This window comes from Rhyacophila brunnea, unplaced genomic scaffold (genome assembly GCF_057557595.1).
Source record: "Rhyacophila brunnea isolate RB1 unplaced genomic scaffold, BYU_Rbru_1.0 scaffold_10, whole genome shotgun sequence".
NCBI lineage: Eukaryota > Metazoa > Arthropoda > Insecta > Trichoptera > Rhyacophilidae > Rhyacophila > Rhyacophila brunnea.
In genome coordinates, this window is record NW_028232752.1 from 35,707,080 (window position 1) to 35,726,531 (window position 19,452).

Consider the following 19,452-nt stretch of genomic DNA (forward strand, 5'->3'; position numbering starts at 1 on the left):
TCGGGTCATTGGTCTTTTTATTCTCAAAATTTTTAGATGAAGGAGTTTGTTTAATATGGCATAATATTATCTACAGATATTAATGTTGATTAATATTAGTCTTAATGGTTAGGACTTGATCATGTTTAAGTAGGAGGGTAATGGTTTGAAGAACCGGAGAACTTATAGACTGGACTCGAGCGTTTCATATGTCCGTATAGGTAACGTGCGAGAAAGTTGGAAGCATGTTATAATGAAATAATCGAATGCTGACAATAACGTCCAGAAATATCCAAAAATATATAATTTGATTTACCAAAGAAAGTCAAACGTACAAATAGAGCTACCTTGAGGATTGATGTCTTTAGACATATCAACATATTCACAACATATACATCTATGTAACAGGCAGGCATTGACTGAAAATGACTACATCAAATTGAAATTGAAAATTCCCTATTCATCAGCCTCGACTGGTTCTAATTTATTATTATTAAACTTACTTATATGTACTTATGTATGTGCTTTTCATTGTGTTTTTGGTGATTTGTTTTTCAGTAGGACAAAATTTAAAAAAATATAGAAAACCCTCTTAACTCAATTTTTATTTTGAAACATTAAATTGTCATTGACATTTTGATTATAACTTAACAGTAATATAGTTAAAATATAAAATATCTCTTGAGACTAATACAATAGTTTAGTGGCGACGGTGACTAGTCACTGTCGTCATCATTATGTGTGCGGTTGAGAGGGCGGCGGCTTTCCTCGTCAGAGCCGTAGATGACGTCCTCGTCAGAGTCGTTTATCATGGAGAAGGCTGGATTGTCTTTTGTTATTGAAACCTCTGCAACATAACGAATCTTTTATGTAATGCTTAATATTCGAGTCTGAAGACATTGTTTTTCAATCTGTATATATTTAACATGTTTACACTGCAAATTATTAGTTAAATAAGTCAGACTTTCACAATAATATGATGTTTAGAATTTAAAAGTTTGAAAAGAACAAGTTCTTAAAGGTAATAATAGAGACATAATGCAGTGAGAATGGAATGGAGAAGAGCACTGGGTTAGTTAAGTGAGTAAATTACGATGTTTGCTCCTATGTGGATAAGGTTGTTTAGCCATTACTCGACCTGTCGGCTCCTCGTGCCAGATCAATCGTAGATTGAAAACACGATAGAACATATTATTACCTATAGCGGTTATGGACAAAGTGAAGAAGAATCGCCAAATGAAGAGATGACAAGGTATCTCTTCCAATATCTCAAGAGTAGCGTGGATGTTTCAAATGACATTAAATCATTCACTTATTAGAAGAAATTATGTTTACCGTGCGGCAGTTTGTTGGCCGGGGAGTAGACGTACGCCATAGTGTACAGATAGAAGTTGAGGAGGCCATAGAAGGTCATGAACTGGGCGGAACTGTTGTAGTGGGTGGACAGCTGCGCCACGAAGTTGTCTTCCAGCACGCCTGCACCGAAGCGCATCACCGTCACCGCCACACTCACCCCTAGCACCGTCAGCATCAGCAGGGTCAGGCATTTCAACCGCATGTCTGCGATAATTCAAACTATCTCATCACCACACTATCGGCTTAATTATTATCTAGATTAGGACATGACGTTTCTCGAGACCTTCACAGTTGTTTCATGTGTGTAACTATATTTAGTCTCAGTGCGGTGGTAGACTCAAATTACTTTGTCTTATCAGTTTTCGGTGTTAAGTAGCTTGTCACTTGAGCATGCTACGCCCGCTCGCATTAAAATTTATTTCAGTATTTAAATTAACGGGATAGACATTTGTCGGACGTGATGAATTTGATTATTAAGTACACCCTTTTTGTGAGATTTTTTTCATAGTTCATGATAGAGTTCTGGATGTACATTTTGAAAACATTGAACCGTGTACCTGTTGAAATACTTTTGTGTACCGTATTTGCAAACATTATCTTGGTTATCTTTCGACACTCAATAGCCACTATGTATTTCATTAGTTTTATGTAAAATATGGGCCACCAAAAATATTGCAGTTAATTTCAATTACATGCTTTCTATATGATACCGAAGCTATCAGCTGTCGACACCAGAATTGAGAAACTAAACCGAATAAAATGAATATCGCAAACCATTTCTGACGATAGTCTTAATACTCTAAATCTAGATTGATTAGTATGGAAGTAATTTACCAAAGAATGGCATGTTGCGAAGGTCTGTATACGCTCTCAGTATCAAGTATAGTAGATAAAGTAAATATATTCCTCCAAATGTAAAGAAGAAAATCTTTAGGGTCTGAAACAAATAAATACCCATTGTCAGTCATTTTGAATCCACTCAAAGAGTAATAAGAGCCATTTAGACTATTTAAACATATGCATAACTCACGTAATAGTTAGAAGTATCAACGACATAGTCATACGTGGGGTCACGTAATTCATTGTACTTTTGCCATGTCGCCATGATGATTGCCGAAATCCAAATCATCCCCACGATCAATACCTTCGGGAGGTAAAATGTCATTATCCGTCTTTCATTCTGAAACACAGATATTGTTAACGGATAAATGACCTTTTTAAGATTTAAATTGTTTATAATATAGGCAAGTAGATTGATGAAATAATTATCGAAGCGATAAAATTACCTGTCTCAGTCCGTGGTACATGCAAAGCCAAAACATAAGTAGGCCGCATAAAAATGTCGCTTGCAACACGGCATCCAATAAGCCGGGTACCCAAGAGCTCACGAGGAATGTCATTGGGAAAACTGGATCTGAAACATTAATACTGACTTAGTAAACGATGAATGGAAATGCAGGGTTATTATGTGGATGTACAGGCTTCATTCAATACGGTTTTCAGAGACATCCGGTGATGGAAATAGAAGACATACGATTACCTAGGTAATTATTATAATTTACTGAAAAATTACATTTTACCCAACATAATTAAAGGAAATAATATAAATTACTTTTAAAATAATTAAAACTGATGATCATAGATAGTGCGCTGGATGGATAATTAATAACATGAATGATTGTGGTCTGCATACTAGAGAATCAAATGTATTATATTATAGTCTTTATTTTTGTCAGGACGGTTACTGATTTTCGATACAGCACAGCTAATCGTGTAAATCTACCATCAAATAATATTTAACGATTATTTTATTTTTAGGCACAAAAAACATTTTTAATCTAAGTACATCGCACTGTTTGAACCATCACCGAGCAGGGCATTGTTTTGAAATCCGTATTAATTAATTAAAACATTCTTAATGGTACTAATTTTCACCTGTATGGATTTAATCGTGTTTCATAATTTCATCATTAGATAATATCTCTAGTATATAATATTACACTTCCCTTATTCGAGTCTTCATAAATAAAAATGTTATATCGGGATAAGTCTAAATGTGTAAGAAATGTTATAGTTTATAATATTGTTTACTCACTGTTGTATAGAAGCAGTAACGGTAAAAGAATTGAAATCCACTTTTGTTCAATCGACCAATCGTGGACGACATATTTTCTCAACGTATGTGCAAACCAACACTGTAATGAGAAATATTTAATCTGAAAAATTTGTAAAGTTACAGATAGGGAAATAATTCTGGAATGCACACTCAGACAGGATGGACGCATCGTATTGCACAGAAAATCCGCTAGCTGTCTTCTTCCGGCCGGTCTGGACTCATATACGCAAAAATCTGAAGAATCTGTATAAAACAAACTTAACTGTCTACTGTCTACAACAAGTATGTCTTAACATGTATTCATTATAATGGGATTATAAATCTACGATATTGTATATTAATATATTAATTGGTAATTACCGTTACAAAAAATGTGCCTAGCAAAAATATGAATCGGAACCATATTTCTATTTGCGTGAATGCAGGATTGTATGTCTTGAACTAAAAGAAGAGAATAAAGTTATTATTTATCATAGTACCTACATGCTTTAGTTTATTAACTATTAATTATAAAATTATTAAATGGAACAGTACAAAACTTAATCCATAAGAATTTAAATTCAAATTCCACCAAGTACCTTCGGTTGATAGTATTAATAATATTTCCATTAGATAGTATGATCTTAACATTTAACTCATTTCTATATATCTAAATTGCAAAGTTAAAAAAAGTAAGTAAAACATTCTTAATATAATAATTTCAATGTGTCATATCAGTAACATTTATTAGCTAACATGTGCCCGCCAATGTGTTAAGATACAGAGGAATAAATTACAAAAACGACGTGTAGAAGGTATTACAGTAGATACAGGTGCAGTAATAGGTACTTTTGAAAAAAAAACATCAAAACAATATTTTTTCTAAAAATTTTGACACAAGTTAGCACTTTGAATTAAAATCAATACTTTGTTGTAACTGTAATAATAGCTGGTAAATTTTGAGAGAAACAAAGGTAACAGTGCATAGTAGGCAGCGACGCTCATTACTGTCATTGCTATCAAATCCTCACTTTTTACTACTTCATAGATTGTTGCTACAAAAATTTCTTGCTCGCTATTTATCTCTATGACAACTATGACATGATAATAATTTTAATCAACCTACACTTTCAAAATGCTTAATTGTTTAAAAATAGGTTACGTTAAATCTATGTTTACTACAAAAGGGTGTCAAACAGTATTTTTTTTGCATCGCAATCAGTTAATAATATGGATGTATCTACGTATCCATCAGAATGTAAAATGATGAGAAAGTACTTACATAGAATGTAACGTCACTAATATGGTAGAGTTGATGGAATCTATCGAGGCTGTAGAATTTGACTCCCAAATCATAATGAGTATAATCCAAGAAACCGAGATGTAATGTAATAAACTCATCACATATTTTTTTTTCACACCGAAGGTGCCTAGTTCTGAAAAAATTACATTCTGTTAGTTATATTAAAATATAAAAAGTCGGTAACTTTTCTAACAGCGTAAAATAATTATCTAACTAAATGAATCGTTTTTAAAATTTAAAAAAAATTTTGACTACTCACCTATTTTTGACTTCATCCTCGTGAATAATTGTGATGGGTTTGTGGTCTTCAGTTAATCCCGCTATGGACACGCTTACTTCGAAGCTCTTTATAAATATTTCCTCTAAAATTTTATCAACAAAGATATGAAAAAATTTACAAGACTAACACTTTTGACAAACTTAAATTTCTACTAATCTACAACCAACATGCCTGTTATGATTGCGATTGTATGGCGCCATATGTAGTGTAAAGGACAGAAGCGAGGGTCAGGTGTATATTATAAAAATATGTACGTGAAGGAGATGGGGATTTGTAGTTCTGCAGATTCCTACTAAGACATCTGTAGCCATGATATAATAGTAAGGCAATAAATATCTATATCAGGGTTGGCGAACCTTTTTACGTACGTGTGCCAAAATTTCCGAAATATTATTTTTCGACTGTTTGCTGTGCCGAGCAGTTTTTCATGGGGAAACAATGAAATGGTAGTTTTAAAGAATTATATTAAAAAATTACAGTTGAGTTCTTGAGATTCTATCATTCGCCGTGTTTCTAGCTGAAGGCATATCTTTTATTCTTTGAATAATTTTTTTCTTGTTTCCAAAATGTTGAAAGAGATAATGGTAGTATTTTAACCACGCTTCTTTCATATATTCTCCTGAACGGTTTTCAATTTTTAGCGATTACCTATGTTTGAGGCAAAATAACAAGTAGCTATTATATTTGAATGATTGCCGATAAATTTCATTAGGTTTGTTGAGTGAATATTGTTTATTTTTAATTGCCCGATAATAAATCTCTAAAGGCTAAGGACCGATATATGCAATTATATATTTACATTAAACGTAATACTTATTCATGAAGAGTATTTGCCTGTTATTTTTACACAATGCGATCTGTAATTTATACATGAATTTTGTCGTTTCCATTTGCACATCGATTGGTAAATATTATTGGTAAAAAGAATATTAAAAACCAAAGAAAATACACATGGGTATGTTGTCATTATTTTTATAATATTATATAGGTAGGTACTTATATATTTATTTGTAAAACTTTTTTATAAAATCTCTTCAAAATAAAACATTCGCGTGCCATGTAAAATCATAGCATGCATAGGTTCGCCATCACTGATGTATATTATATTTTTTTTTCATGTGCAAAAAAAGAATGAGTGGATCTGCAACCAAACACGGTTGTTTATTGAACATACATAAATCTGAAAACACTCATGAAAAAATATAGCCAATAGAAAAATTATTTTTCGAAAAAAGTAAGACATCCGGCAGGAATCGAACCTGCGTCTCTTGGGTATCGCACCCCGTGCATTACCACTATGCTATGACTGCCATGCTTATTTGTGACAAATTTTAACTATTAGCCTTTTTAATACCTGCTCATAGGCGCTCTACAAATTGAGTTACGGTAGGCAATCGGTTTTTGTATTCTAATAATTAAAGTATTTATTACTTTAATTACTAACCGAAGTCACGGATCACTCCAATATTTTCTGTTGTAACTTACTTGAACTTGCTAATAATTTTAATTAACTATTTCTTTTATTTAACGAATAATTAACAGGATTTTAAGAATGTACCATTCTAATAATTATTGAACATACATATTATGTAATTCTGAAAACACATGAGAAAATATAACCAATAGAAAAAATCTTTTTTAAAGGTTGTTTATGTATTGAAGAGAATTTCAATTGTCAAATCTAATATTGGCTTGGTAGGTGGACCAAAACGGTATAGGTAAGTATTTTGTGTGAATTATCATTTAGGTATCTGTAGGTATATTTTATTGTCTGTAAAATTTATTTAGTGTCGTCAGAAATACTAACCATCATTATTTTCGATACTGATCTCGGCAATAAGCCACAATTGTTGGCAATAGGTACCGAGCGCTGGACTCCTCATGAGGAACGGTCCTCGAGGCAAAGAACTTTTATTTCCCAATAATGCCGTACCGTGTTTTATAGATTCTGTCGTTATTGGTGGGCCTGAAATCAAAATCATTCCATTATTCAGAGAAAACGAAACTTAATCCTTCCACTTGTAGGAATTTATAATGTAACGGCTATAATAATTGTTAGAATAAGACAGGGCACGAAATGGAACGGAACGCACCGGAGCGCCGTTCCGGCTCGTGAAATTTGTAAAATTATCGCTCCGTCTCGTGGAAAAAATATGTTGACCGTCTGAGCTAGATAGGCCATAGAATAATAAATCTGACACATTTATTTTTATAAAATACACATACGATTTCATAATGTATATGTAAATATCTTCAGAAAATTTGTCGAGCGCTCCGGTTCGTAAAATTTTCCATTTCGAGCGCTGGAATAAGATGAAAACAGGAGACTGATTATTTTCAAAATTGGTCCCAAAATAGATCTATAGATAATTTTCTAATAGGATATTTTTGAGATGGCTACCAGGAAACCATTATTTACTTACCGGCCAATCCTATGAAAACTCCCAAACCAAAACAGGCAAAAAATGCAATGAAGACCATCACGAATTCTCCTTTATTCATGGAATATAATCGCATCTGGACTGACCTGCAGAGAAGAATAATAGAGAAAATAAATAGGCTTATATAAATTAGTGGACAGAATACATCAGCGGGTTGAGGGTTTGAATTCAGACACATCTGGATCCAGATCATGAAACTCAATCGGCCTAGCGAATGACTACCGACCATTCCTTATGGAAAATCTATTGAGATACCTGTGGGGGCATATACAGGCTCCGCCTCAGATTAGATATGGTAAGAGACAGTGTTGTATTATTTGAGTAGGTACAGCGTATAAATTTCCTAATTAATACTTATAAACAGATTGTAATGATGGTTTATAGATTTCATATTATATATATGGAGTTACGCATCATAAGAGACTTTTACAAATATTGGTTGCTAGCCATTCGCTCAAACTCATCGAAGAATGAAGTAGGAAGCAAATTGAATACCTTTCACATCTGTCATGGTGATAAGCAGGCGCAATGTATTTATTAAATTCACTGAAAATATCGCTGAATTGAGAGAGTGCATTTCTAATCTTGACACTCCAGCCAGCAGATGGAAGGTGATACGAATATCCCAAACCGCCACTATCCATGATTCTTTTCAACAATGATATTTCACAATAGTTTATTGATAATTAGTCGTTTTCCACCGTTCAATACGTCGCCCATTGTAATATAAATGAATTTGAATGATAATGGCTTAGTATCAGTTTATTTATTTTGTAATTTATTGTATCAATTAACGGATATGTTCGAGGTGTTTAAATTGCACAGTCATAATAATTGATCTCGGAATAAATATTGTATACTAAATGCTATAAATTATACGCTGTCAAAAGAATATTAATTTATAAAATAAAGCAAATAAAACCATCGCACTTCAAAAAATTATTGATCGATACAATACGAAAACAGCGCCGTATTTATTGTATGTTTCGAAATGCACATATATGTACCTACTTAAAATTTTATTTGATACAGCTCAAAGTTACATTGTACACAATTCAATATAGCCCTACACAAAAAAATCCCAAAAAAGGTGTCCAACGGAAAAAAAACACGAACCGATTAAACTGTTTTATGACAATAATAAGCATCACTAAAGTATAACAAAAATTAGTCGAATTCCACAAAATACTTTTAATTAAGTAGGTTCTTTAATTACAATTTCATTAATTTGAGCATTATAACCAATCGTTATTTTTAATGACCAAGAATATTTTTTACACCCGCCGAATTCATGTGGTTTGTACAAGTTCACGGTATTAGGTGCCTAGATACTTTAGTTGTTCTTTGTAATATTTTTTGGAACAAGTATAAATTGTTTATATTATTTTTACTAATTTATTGTCCGAACAAAGAGCTGGCCTTAATGTTGTCTATGCGTATGTCTAACGTCAAATTCGAAATGTCAAAATTGAAAATAGTCTTGAAATACAATAAATTATTGACTTTTTAACGTCGTTAAGTATAAAATGACTGCAAATATGGAAACATTGCTTGAAAGAATTGGCGACATAGAAAAATTGCAGCTGAATTCGGAAGTATGGAAAGATATTGTAAAAATTGTCGAAAGCTGCATGTTACCAGGATTAATCAAACCCTACGATGAATACAATGAGCCATTAGAAAAAGGATATCGCCCTTTTTTCAATGCTGTCGGCCATGATTTGGAAAAACTTGACAAAATATTAAAAACGATAGAACCTAAGATAGTCGAAAACTCTTTAAATTATGATTTCATTGCATCAATGCTACTACTGCTGGAAGAAATGAGAGCGGACGATTTTTGGACCAATGTTGGTTATACCAAATATTGTAAATTCGTTTTTGACTGGCTTCAAAAAAATACACACATTAATTTAATGTACTATACAAAGTGTAATCTTTCATCATCAGAGCACTTTGATGCCGTTTTTCAAATCTGCCTGAAGAAATTGTATTTGAAACTTACAAAAGACAAATGGAAACTGTACCCTGCGGAAATGTACTGCTACAGAAGTATTGCGAATAATTGGATAGAGGTAATAATCGGTTTATTATTCTTTCGTTACAGAACACTTTCATAGATGAAAATCATACATAATATATTATATGTAGTATGTATCTATAAAAATATAGCTAGAGTTCTTCTTTTCTGAAGACTATATTCGAATATATTTTTCTGTAAAGGATCAAATATTATCTAAAGAAAAGGGGAAATCCCTTAATAAGTGTTTGAAGTGAAACGCAGCTTATTTACTTATTCGCCGTAATTAATGAATTCCTATTACTGTTCATGTTCCTGTTAGTTTGTTATTTGGAACAATATTGGTACATACAGTATAATAAGATATTCATTCATTCATCAAATAATGGCAACAGAGGCACGTGAGAAAATTTTGTTCATTGACATACCTAACTGAAACAGTTATGTTTTTCATTTACTACACTTCCACTATCAGATATGGACCTTCACAGAGTCAAGTTTGTATGAACAGACTTTTACGAGGTCGTTAGTTATTCACTCGATACAGTGACGTCCCAAGATAAAATGCCGCCCCTAGCCAGAGCCACAATGCCGCCTCATTTTTTTATACAGTATTTTTATCATCCTTACATGAGTCCAATATCTAAGAAACATATTGTATAGATACATTACTAACAAAATATCAGACTAATCATTCGCAAATTTGCACATGTCATTTCTGGTCACCAAGGACATCGAAGGGCATCGGAAGTAAACTAGATGTCGCGAATCTGATAAAACCAGTGAGCTGATTTTTTTAATGGAACGATATTTTCGTTATTACTAAGTTTAGGTAGATATTTCTATATAAGTATTCTAAATGATTTTCCTCAATTTGCCTACCTTCAAGTAACTGCCGCCCCCAAGCGACGCTCAATCTGCCTAGCCCCACGGGACGTCACTGACTCGATACAATGGGTTCACAGTTTGGATTACACACACATTGACAAAAACAACAGACATAAGATCTAAAACTGTAACCCATGGCTTCAGAAACCACTACTCCAGAGTGGGTTTATCATTTACTTCAATATTAAGTTTAAATATGCACGAAAAGTGATTTTGTTATGTTTGGTCTTTGATAGTAAGTTTCAGTATTTTTCCCATTTAGATTGGCCTTATCCCGTGTTTGCTGAGAGTGACTTGCCTTTAACATAATTGAAAATACATGTTTGAATATCTTTCCTTCTTCTTCCGTTCTGAAAAAGTAATTATTTCAGTGAAATGTTTTGAAATTTACATATCAGTCACTTAAATTTTCACAATTGGAATAATATTAATACCTTTTGTTACAATTACTTAATGCTTATTTCAGAATCATCGCTTCAACTGTCCACTACCATTAATATTTCCCGGGACTCTAATCCAAATTGATGATTATCGTATTAACAACAAAGTAGAAGGATTAAAATGCTGCTCATCCATATTGAAGAACTTGGTATGACATTAAATTGTTTTTAAATGCTTTCAGATGATTCCATTATTGTCTGACCTGTCACTCATTGCATTCTAACGTTTAATGCTCAAGTGACACCATAGATCATGGGAGAAGTCAGTTCCACTTTTGCGAACTTAAAAGTTTAAAAAAGAAAGTGACTATCGTAAAATGATATGTCTCCTTAGCGACGTAGACCTGAGCGTATCGTTTGTCCTCCCAATTCTTTTACAAGGTATGGGAGTTATGGATGTTAAACTGGGAGATATCACGAAGAGTTGATGCTTTCAAGATGTTGCTGTATAGATATATCCTCAAAATTGCTTGAACTGACAAACTAATGGGAGAGGACCAACATGTTTTGCTTAGTATCAAAATCAGAAAATTACAGTATTTCGGCGATATTATGAGAAGACAAAAGTACAGTATTCTCCAACTCATTATCCACGAAATGATAAACGGTAAACGTAGCAGAAGACGATGCCGTATTTCATAGCTTAAGAACCTCTGTAATTGGTATTAGTGCAGTTCCATCGAACTGTCTCGGCTAACAGATGATAAAACAAATATCGCCCTGGTGTTGGTCGACTAGGGGTCTACTATCACGATAGAGGATGGCACGAGAAGAAGTTTAAATTATTGAGTATATCGTGCTGAAAATAAAATTGTATGAATTTTACATGTTTCAGGATTGGAATAAACATGATGGGACTGGGTACGAAGTGGCAGTTTACGAGACTTTAACAAAATATCTACAATACCGAGAAGAATGTATCTTGGATGAGACATTAGATTGTTTAGTTTCAATATTACCGTACTTTAAATCTGAAACGTTGGCAGGACAGGTTTGTTTTTAATTTTCCTATTCTAAAAAATATTATTTTGATCGTCGTCGAAATTACAACCCAATGTGAGTCTTGTCCCTTTCTACATGGCTCAATCGCCTCAGTTTAGGTCTGCTAACCCAATTTTTCCTTTTGGTGTATTGAAGAGCAGTCTCAAGAGTGGTTTGTAACTTCTATCTGTGAGATGTGACTTGCCCAATGGAATCCTCCTACTTTCACATGTGAGACAACACTGTACCTCTCTATCACCGTACAACACATTCATTACTTGATTGTGTATACCTAGCTCGCCACACGTGATACATTTTGGCTAGATGGATATCGAATATTCTTTTCATCATCATCATCATTCGTGGCGCAAGAGTCTGGGGTGACCCCCGGTTTCTTCAAATCGTCTTCGCTAGCCCAGTCTATCCGCAATCCACTTCCAATCCAGGATTCGTTCGGCAGCTCGTGCATCGTGGGCCATGCCATCTGACCACCACGATTTGAGTCTCCGCCCAGATGGTTTTGCATCAAAAACTTTCCGAACCAGTCAGCCCAGGTCCATTTGTTGATTATGACCAGCTCATTTCAGTCAATAAATTTCAATGACGTATGCACCACACTGCATCTTTGCGTTCTTTGCACCAAATATCATTCTCAGGATCTTTCGTGCGAAGATCGACACCATTTTCAGGCTTATCGCTGATGACCCACCCAACATTCTCATTTATATGTGAGGACTGACCTCAAGCCGATTTTTGTATAATATGCACTTTTGTGTTCCGAGATAGCACTTCAGGATAGGATTTCAGTTGTTTACGGATTCCAAAGTAACACTTGTCAGCTATCTGTTTCTGATTTCTGTTTCCATATCATTGTTAGCCGTGACAATATACGATATGTAAAGTAGTTAGTTTTCTCGAAGGAGTCATTCAGAATGGCTATATTACTTCCATGAGGCTGCTCTCAGATCGGGTTTATGACTTTGGAGGATATCATATTGACACCCCGGAAGTCCGGGTAGGGAGGGGAGTCGGGGCCGCACAGCCCGATCCGAACTCCGCGCTTGACTCTCCGGTCGACCGAGCGTCAATTACGCCCTGGTTAGCGTGCTGTCGGTCGATTCGTGTGAGTCACACGACCAGCTTCCACCCTTTGACTAGCTCAGTGATTTAAATTGTTTAGGGCGGTCAATTGAAGCTGGGTTTTGTGTTTGGGTAGAGCACGTTCAGTGTAAGGTTAGGCCTTGACAGTTGATTATGGTGGATCTTCACAATGAAACACACATTGTTCGTAGCACAAAGTTTTATTTTTAACTTATAGTTCACAAAAAAAAGGTACGTACACAACACACAGATACACAATATTAAGTTTTACACGGTTTATAATTTTTCAACAGCCCTAAATTTATTAATGATGGGCGCCATAGGCTGTGTCAATTAAAATTTAAGAGTCAACGGGACACGAAGTCCGTCGCGCATCGGAGGCTCGGGCTTACTTGATCGATTCCTGTCGATACAGAAATCGTTTTTAAAAGGTAGGTACACAATCAACAAATTATATTCTTCGCGAAGTTGATTTTCAGCGGGACACAAAGTCCGTCGCGAGTCGGAGGCTCGGGCTTACTGCCCCGCCAGCCTGGACACCTACCGCGTGCCGCGGCCAGGTCTCCTTTTTTGGCTTTATCGCTGTCCCTTTCAATCTACCCCTGAACGTCCACCCCTCTCTATCGTTCTTGCCCGCAGCAGAATGCTTGGCCTTTGCCTGGGTTTTACCTTAAGGGTCGTCCAAGTCACCTTTTTGCCAGGTAGTTGAAAGTTACAGCGATTTCAAAGAATTGAGCCCAAAAGAAACAACATTTATAGTTAATTAATACAAAACATCTTAGATATGCATAGAACGGCGATAGAAGGACTTTGGCTTGGCGGACTATAAGAAACATGAATGTGGCATCCATAGCTTCGCTCGTACTTTGCCCTTAAGGGGTCCTCCATACACGTATAAACGTGGCGGTATCAATATTATATTTGATCTTTGAGGTGTTTATTTTAAGGTCAACTTTTTCTGATTCGCATGCCCCTGCCAGCTTCTCAAAGGAATTTTTAATGTTCGTTTCCAGTCAGCCTATTATGTCTAGGTCGCCCACCAGTAGCAAAGGGTGGAGGTAGGCTATCCGTCATAAATAGTGCACATTAAACTTTATAAGTCATACATATTTGTTTTTATTGAACTAAGACTACAATTTATAGTTTGTGTTGGCTGGTTTTTAAAAATCGATTAAACCCTGCCTAAACCAAACAAAATTGTACACACTTTTTCATTCATACTTATTTGTTTCCGTTGGATTAAGAATACATATTACACATATTGTGGGTTCATTTTTTTAAATTCATTAAGCCCTGCGTAAACCAAACTATAATAGATAAAAAATATTATTCTATTTTTAAAATATCCAAAGTTATGTATGATTTAATTGCATAATTTTAGATATTTTATATATAGACGAGTATTTTTTGACTATTATCTATTATGGTTTGGTTTCGCAGGGTTCAATTGAATTTTAAAAACTAACCAACACCATCTGTAAATTGTAGCCTTATTTCAATGAGAACATATACGTATGACTAACAAAGTTTAGTGTGCACTATTTATGGCTGATGTTAACAACTTACCTCCACCCTTCCCCACTGTCGCCCACATCTGCCATGATTTGGCATTATGTGAATCCGTTGATTGTCTATCCATTGATGAGTTTGATCTATTTTATAATTAATATTATAACTAGTCATTACAGAGTCTATATTGACTCCCATGATTATCAGCCAAGGTCGATCCACTTCTAGAAAGATTTATTGCTCCTTTAGCTTCATCTAGTCTTCACCGTCCTCAGTATTAGTGATCGATCGCAATTTCCTAGCCAAACATTTCACTGTAATAATTTGGGCAAATTTCAAGTATTCATTATAGTAGTACTATATTTTGATGTTGAATTATTTTACTAATGTGGATATGTATATTTATTTTTCAGTGGTCCAAGTGTGATGATATACTCGACAATATGTTGGATGAAGTATATATGGAGTCAGATTTGAAAAGAAAAGCCATCTATTTTAAATATCTGCCGACTGTTATAACTCTCGCTGGAATCTGCGCCATTAGATGGAAAATTAAGCTTTTCAAAGTAATCATAGACAACCTAGAAATATGTCTGAATAATACTCTTGATAATAGAATTGTTTTGCAATGTCTACAGGTAACCATTTTTCATGTACCTATTATGAAATAATCTTCCCTCCAAGAAAAGCAAATAATGAATATATTTTTTTGCTTTTTGTAATTGTAACTAATGAAGCAAGTCCTCTACGATTGGGTAACCCTGTTGTGTTTTATTCAAACCTTACTTGTTATACAACCGCTGGAATTGGCAATATATTATCGTGTTGGTAATACTACTTTTATGTTGCCCATCTACGAGAGCTAACCTGCGATTCATGGCTTCAGAGATGGACGCTCTCCCGATTAGGAACCATTTTCAATCTGTGTTTGATCCAGTGCAAAGAGCCAGTAGGTTGGTCAAATAGCTGACAACTATTCCTCATTAAAAACCTCGTGGAGGCTCATATGCTCTACTTAGGAACGAATATGGAGATTTACTTTTTAGTTACCTACCGATGATCATTTATTTATTTTGGTTTTAGTGCTTGAAAAATTGGATACGTGTCGGATGGCCCGTGTTTGAATTCCCCGCGGACTCTAAAATAATTTTGGCACTTTTCAAAGTCATCCTGGTGCTGTGCGAAGAGCCTTTCAACAAATCCAATGTTTTCATGGCGGCCGTTGAGGACGTTCTGTTTCCTGTGCTGTCACTTTACAACACACTGCAGCGGCTGGAGCTATTTGATTCGCATGAATTGGAAACGGACACGTTTAGTCAAGCGTTCCTCACTAAATGGACTGATATTAAAAATAAGGCTATGCTAGTAAAGTCTGATTTCAGACATCATCAGGAAACTTCTTAAATATAATACAATTATACTTTTGATGTTTTTATTGTCAATAAATACTAAATGGAAGCCAAATTATACAATTATAATTATAATGATAACACATATTTTGTACTATAATATTCTGCTTCTGCATCTCGAATAATTTGAAATTCTCAGGAATGGTATGATTGTTGCTGACATTCCACAATTTTTATGATCGCTTTGTTGTTCTTGTGTTTTCACCGCTAATTTCTATTTATTTTGTTGTATTTCACATTGTCATAATTTTTCTAATCGTCACCTATTGAGAAAGAAACATGTTAATTACTTGTTAGATATTGCCAATAGTTTTAAAAACGAAACTATAATCGTAATAATAGATGCACATCTAAAGCCAAGACTAACAACCACTGCTGACCTTTTAACTACCACATTTAAATAACATGTTAATTATATCTAATGGCCAACTACTCCAAACTCGCCAGTCTCGCGGTGTTAGCACTAAATGAATGAAAATAAAACATTTTCCGTTATATGTGAAAAACAAAATCGAAATGTTATCTAGGTGCAGTTACTGATATGAAACTATGGTAGCGAGGTAATTGTTCCTGAAGTCTAAAGGATGGTAAATTTAAATGGCATTAGTACACCTTTCTACAATATATCTGTGAAAAAATGTTCCAGCGGTTGATTTATGAGGCTATTGGTTTCAATATCGGTTACCTCCACTTTTTTGTTGATGTTCTTCATGATTTTTGTTCTCTTTTCCGTCGTATGTCATTTCAGTAACTATTAAATCCATCTCTTACTGCTAGTAAAATGTATTTCATCGGAGGTTGGTTGCAAAGTTGGTTACATTTATCAATGAAAATTTTTGTTTTTGTTGATTAACTTTAAATACGGTTTTTAATGATTTTAATGTGTCTTACTTAGGTCATTTTATTCTATGGCAGTTTTGACTTTTAAACCAATAGCCCCATAAATTATGCTGTAAATGATCTGCATCTATTTTCAAACCTCTGCTTTATTTCATTGTGTCATAAAAATGCCTTGCTTGCATTTTATTATTTTACCTTTCATGCTTATATTTTGCAGTAGAGATAAATTTATTAAATGTATGGCAAACGAAAAAAAATTAAAATTTTAATTGATTTGAGTTTTAACTTATGTCACCTTACCTATTGGATAAAGATATGAATTCTGAAGGTAAGTGTCATTACATAAGTTTATTACTTACATATTGTATTAATTGTCGTATTTACTATTTACGTAATATTATTTGTAATACTGTCAGTAATAAAATAAATGTTGTAGAGGTTTGCTGTTTTGCTATAGATATCTAATGAATGTTTAAACCCTCAGTCATAATATAAGTACGAACCATCAAAATCTCATGTGAGACATGATACTCTTCTTGCAGTGATATTTTGTCTCAATCTCATGCAAACTCGTGAGATACAAACATTATCACAGGTTATCACTCCAAAGAATCAGTTTTATTGGACGGGCATGATTTGGAAGATGGCTTTCCTCATCTATGGAAAAGAGCTCCAAAGAGAAAGTTCACTCAAAATATTTACATACAGTAGGCGCTCGGTAATCCGGCACCCATATTTTTTCACCTTTGCCGGATTGTCGGAAATGCCGGATTATTGGATTTCTATAGCAAATAATAAATAATCTGTCAAGGTCGGGCACCAAACTGCCGAGTGAACGGCTCTCCGTTCTGTAATCCGGCAGTTTAATGTGAAACCTGCCGGATTATAGAGCAAGATAGGTGAGTTGCAAAATGCCGGACTATTTGACATGAGATTGGTGAAGGCCAGATTACCGAGCGCCTACTACAGTTGTTAGTACCTAGGTAGGTACTTTACTATACTTGTTTAGTCAAATGGATGTTCCTTGTACAAATTTAATATTATAATTGAATATAATATTTGTTAAAGTAACAGATTATTAGTAAAAATACATTATTGTCAGTTTTTTTTTATTTCGGCATGTATTTCATTGAAAACCGGTGATAATATTATATTAAGTGTAATTTTGTATCAATAAAGAAAAAAAAATATCCTGTGTTTTCTTTCAGTTCAAAGTTCTTACAATTTTATATTATGATCCCTTACATACCTATTTAATAAATATTTTATTCTGATACTTATTAAATATGATCAATATAAATATTTAAATTGCGATGACGGTGCTTGGTTATAAAAATAAGTGGGGCCACACCAAAGATATAGACACCTTTTTCTATCAGATGAAGCCATCTGTGGTTCCGGTTTGACATAAGTGTCATTTTTCTATGCAATCTCATTGAACTGCTCCCTTATCTCTTCAAAGTTTGTATGAAAGTTAGTAGACTAGAGTTCTTTTTTTGCATCACTTACATAATATGTTTAGGCTCCATCTCTATAGAAGGTTTTCTTTAACATCAAAATACAAAACGCTGTCGACAATTTTTAAAATTAACAATATTACCAGATGAATTAGCTGGCTTCACTCGATGGCTTCGATGGAATTATATTTCCGTGTATGGCGTGAATATGTTGATAAGTCTAAATCAGTGATTCCTAACGTGGGGTGTACGCCCCACCGGGGGGCAATTTGAATGTTTTGGGGGGCAAAAAGGTTATCTTGAAAATCATTTGAAGACGAAGCATAGCACAAGGATCGCACTAATTTTCTTCCGAGTTGTACATATACAACGTAATATACGAGGGTGGGTCAATAAGTCCTTAGAAAAGCCGACAGGTGGCGCGACTAGTACTGTAAGCGGTTTGTTTTCATGCAGCGGCACTACCGATTCAGTATGCTGCGAAGTTTCAATCAGATTGGTCGGGTTGTTGTTTTTTATTTTCGTACATTTAAAAAAAAAAATTGCTTGTTTACAAAAATGGAGAAAATTGAGTTTAGAGCTGTTATTAAACATTTTAATATAAAAGGGTTAACAGCAAAGGAAATAAAAAATGAGTTGGATTTAGTTCACGGCATATCTGCTCCTTCACTTGCAACTATTTATAACTGGTTAAATGAATTTAAACGTGGTCGTACATCAACAAAGGATGAACCACGCTCAGGACGTCCTGTAGAGGTGACTACACCAGAAATGATCAATAAAATCCACGATATGGTGTTAAGTGACCGAAGATTAAAGTTGAGTGAGATAATTGAGGTTACAGGGATCTCAAAAGGTAGCGTCATTTCTATTTTACATGACAAATTGGGCATGAAAAAAGTTTCTGCAAGATGGGTGCCGCGTTTGCTCACAGTCGACAATAAACGCAATAGGGTGGTGGCCTCTAAAGCCCTGTTGTCGCTCATGCAACGCAATCCGGATGAATTTTTTCGTCGCTTTGTGACTGTAGATGAAACATGGATACACCACTATACTCCCGAGACGAAAGAACAGTCAAAGCAGTGGATTGCGAAAGGCGAACCATGTCCAAAGAAGGCGAAAACCGTAAAATCAGCTGGTAAGGTTATGGCTACTGTATTTTGGGATGCACGTGGAATTATTTTCGTTGACTATTTGGAAAAAGGAAAAACAATAACAGGGAATTATTATGCATCTTTATTGGACCAGCTAAAAAACGAAATTGAAGAAAAACGGCCTCATTTAAACAGGAAAAAAATCCTCTTTCATCAGGACAATGCCCGTGTTCACACATGTTTACGATCAATGGCTAAA

General features: G+C 34.5%; 2 protein-coding genes across 2 annotated transcripts; one reads left to right on the forward strand and one right to left on the reverse strand.

Annotated features, from left to right (window-relative positions):
- Positions 1 to 564: 564 nt before the first annotated feature.
- Positions 565 to 8,467, reverse strand: LOC147079158 (transmembrane protein 181). Its single transcript, XM_085948967.1, has 12 exons — positions 7,950 to 8,467; positions 7,437 to 7,540; positions 6,821 to 6,979; positions 4,993 to 5,095; positions 4,713 to 4,866; positions 3,812 to 3,892; positions 3,431 to 3,530; positions 2,622 to 2,749; positions 2,366 to 2,515; positions 2,170 to 2,272; positions 1,315 to 1,539; positions 565 to 826 (listed from the first exon to the last, which is right to left on the reverse strand). The coding sequence occupies exons 1-12, from the start codon at positions 8,096 to 8,098 to the stop codon at positions 696 to 698; spliced, it is 1,587 nt and encodes a 528-aa protein (XP_085805093.1). The 5' UTR covers positions 8,099 to 8,467; the 3' UTR covers positions 565 to 695.
- Positions 8,468 to 8,886: 419 nt separating this feature from the next.
- Positions 8,887 to 16,932, forward strand: LOC147079159 (TELO2-interacting protein 2-like). Its single transcript, XM_085948978.1, has 5 exons — positions 8,887 to 9,529; positions 10,829 to 10,951; positions 11,638 to 11,793; positions 14,807 to 15,031; positions 15,477 to 16,932. The coding sequence occupies exons 1-5, from the start codon at positions 8,981 to 8,983 to the stop codon at positions 15,795 to 15,797; spliced, it is 1,374 nt and encodes a 457-aa protein (XP_085805104.1). The 5' UTR covers positions 8,887 to 8,980; the 3' UTR covers positions 15,798 to 16,932.
- Positions 16,933 to 19,452: the final 2,520 nt, after the last annotated feature.

Coding starts and splice junctions, on each gene's coding strand:
- LOC147079159 (XM_085948978.1), top strand. CDS start 8,981: ATGACTGCAAATATGGAAACATTGCTTGAAAGAATTGGCGACATAGAA. Junction 9,530..10,828: donor TTGCGAATAATTGGATAGAG/GTAATAATCGGT, acceptor TGCTTATTTCAG/AATCATCGCTTCAACTGTCC. Junction 10,952..11,637: donor CATCCATATTGAAGAACTTG/GTATGACATTAA, acceptor TACATGTTTCAG/GATTGGAATAAACATGATGG.
- LOC147079158 (XM_085948967.1), bottom strand. CDS start 8,098: ATGGATAGTGGCGGTTTGGGATATTCGTATCACCTTCCATCTGCTGGC. Junction 3,893..4,712: donor TTAGTGACGTTACATTCTAT/GTAAGTACTTTC, acceptor CTCTTCTTTTAG/TTCAAGACATACAATCCTGC. Junction 2,516..2,621: donor TGTACCACGGACTGAGACAG/GTAATTTTATCG, acceptor TCTGTGTTTCAG/AATGAAAGACGGATAATGAC.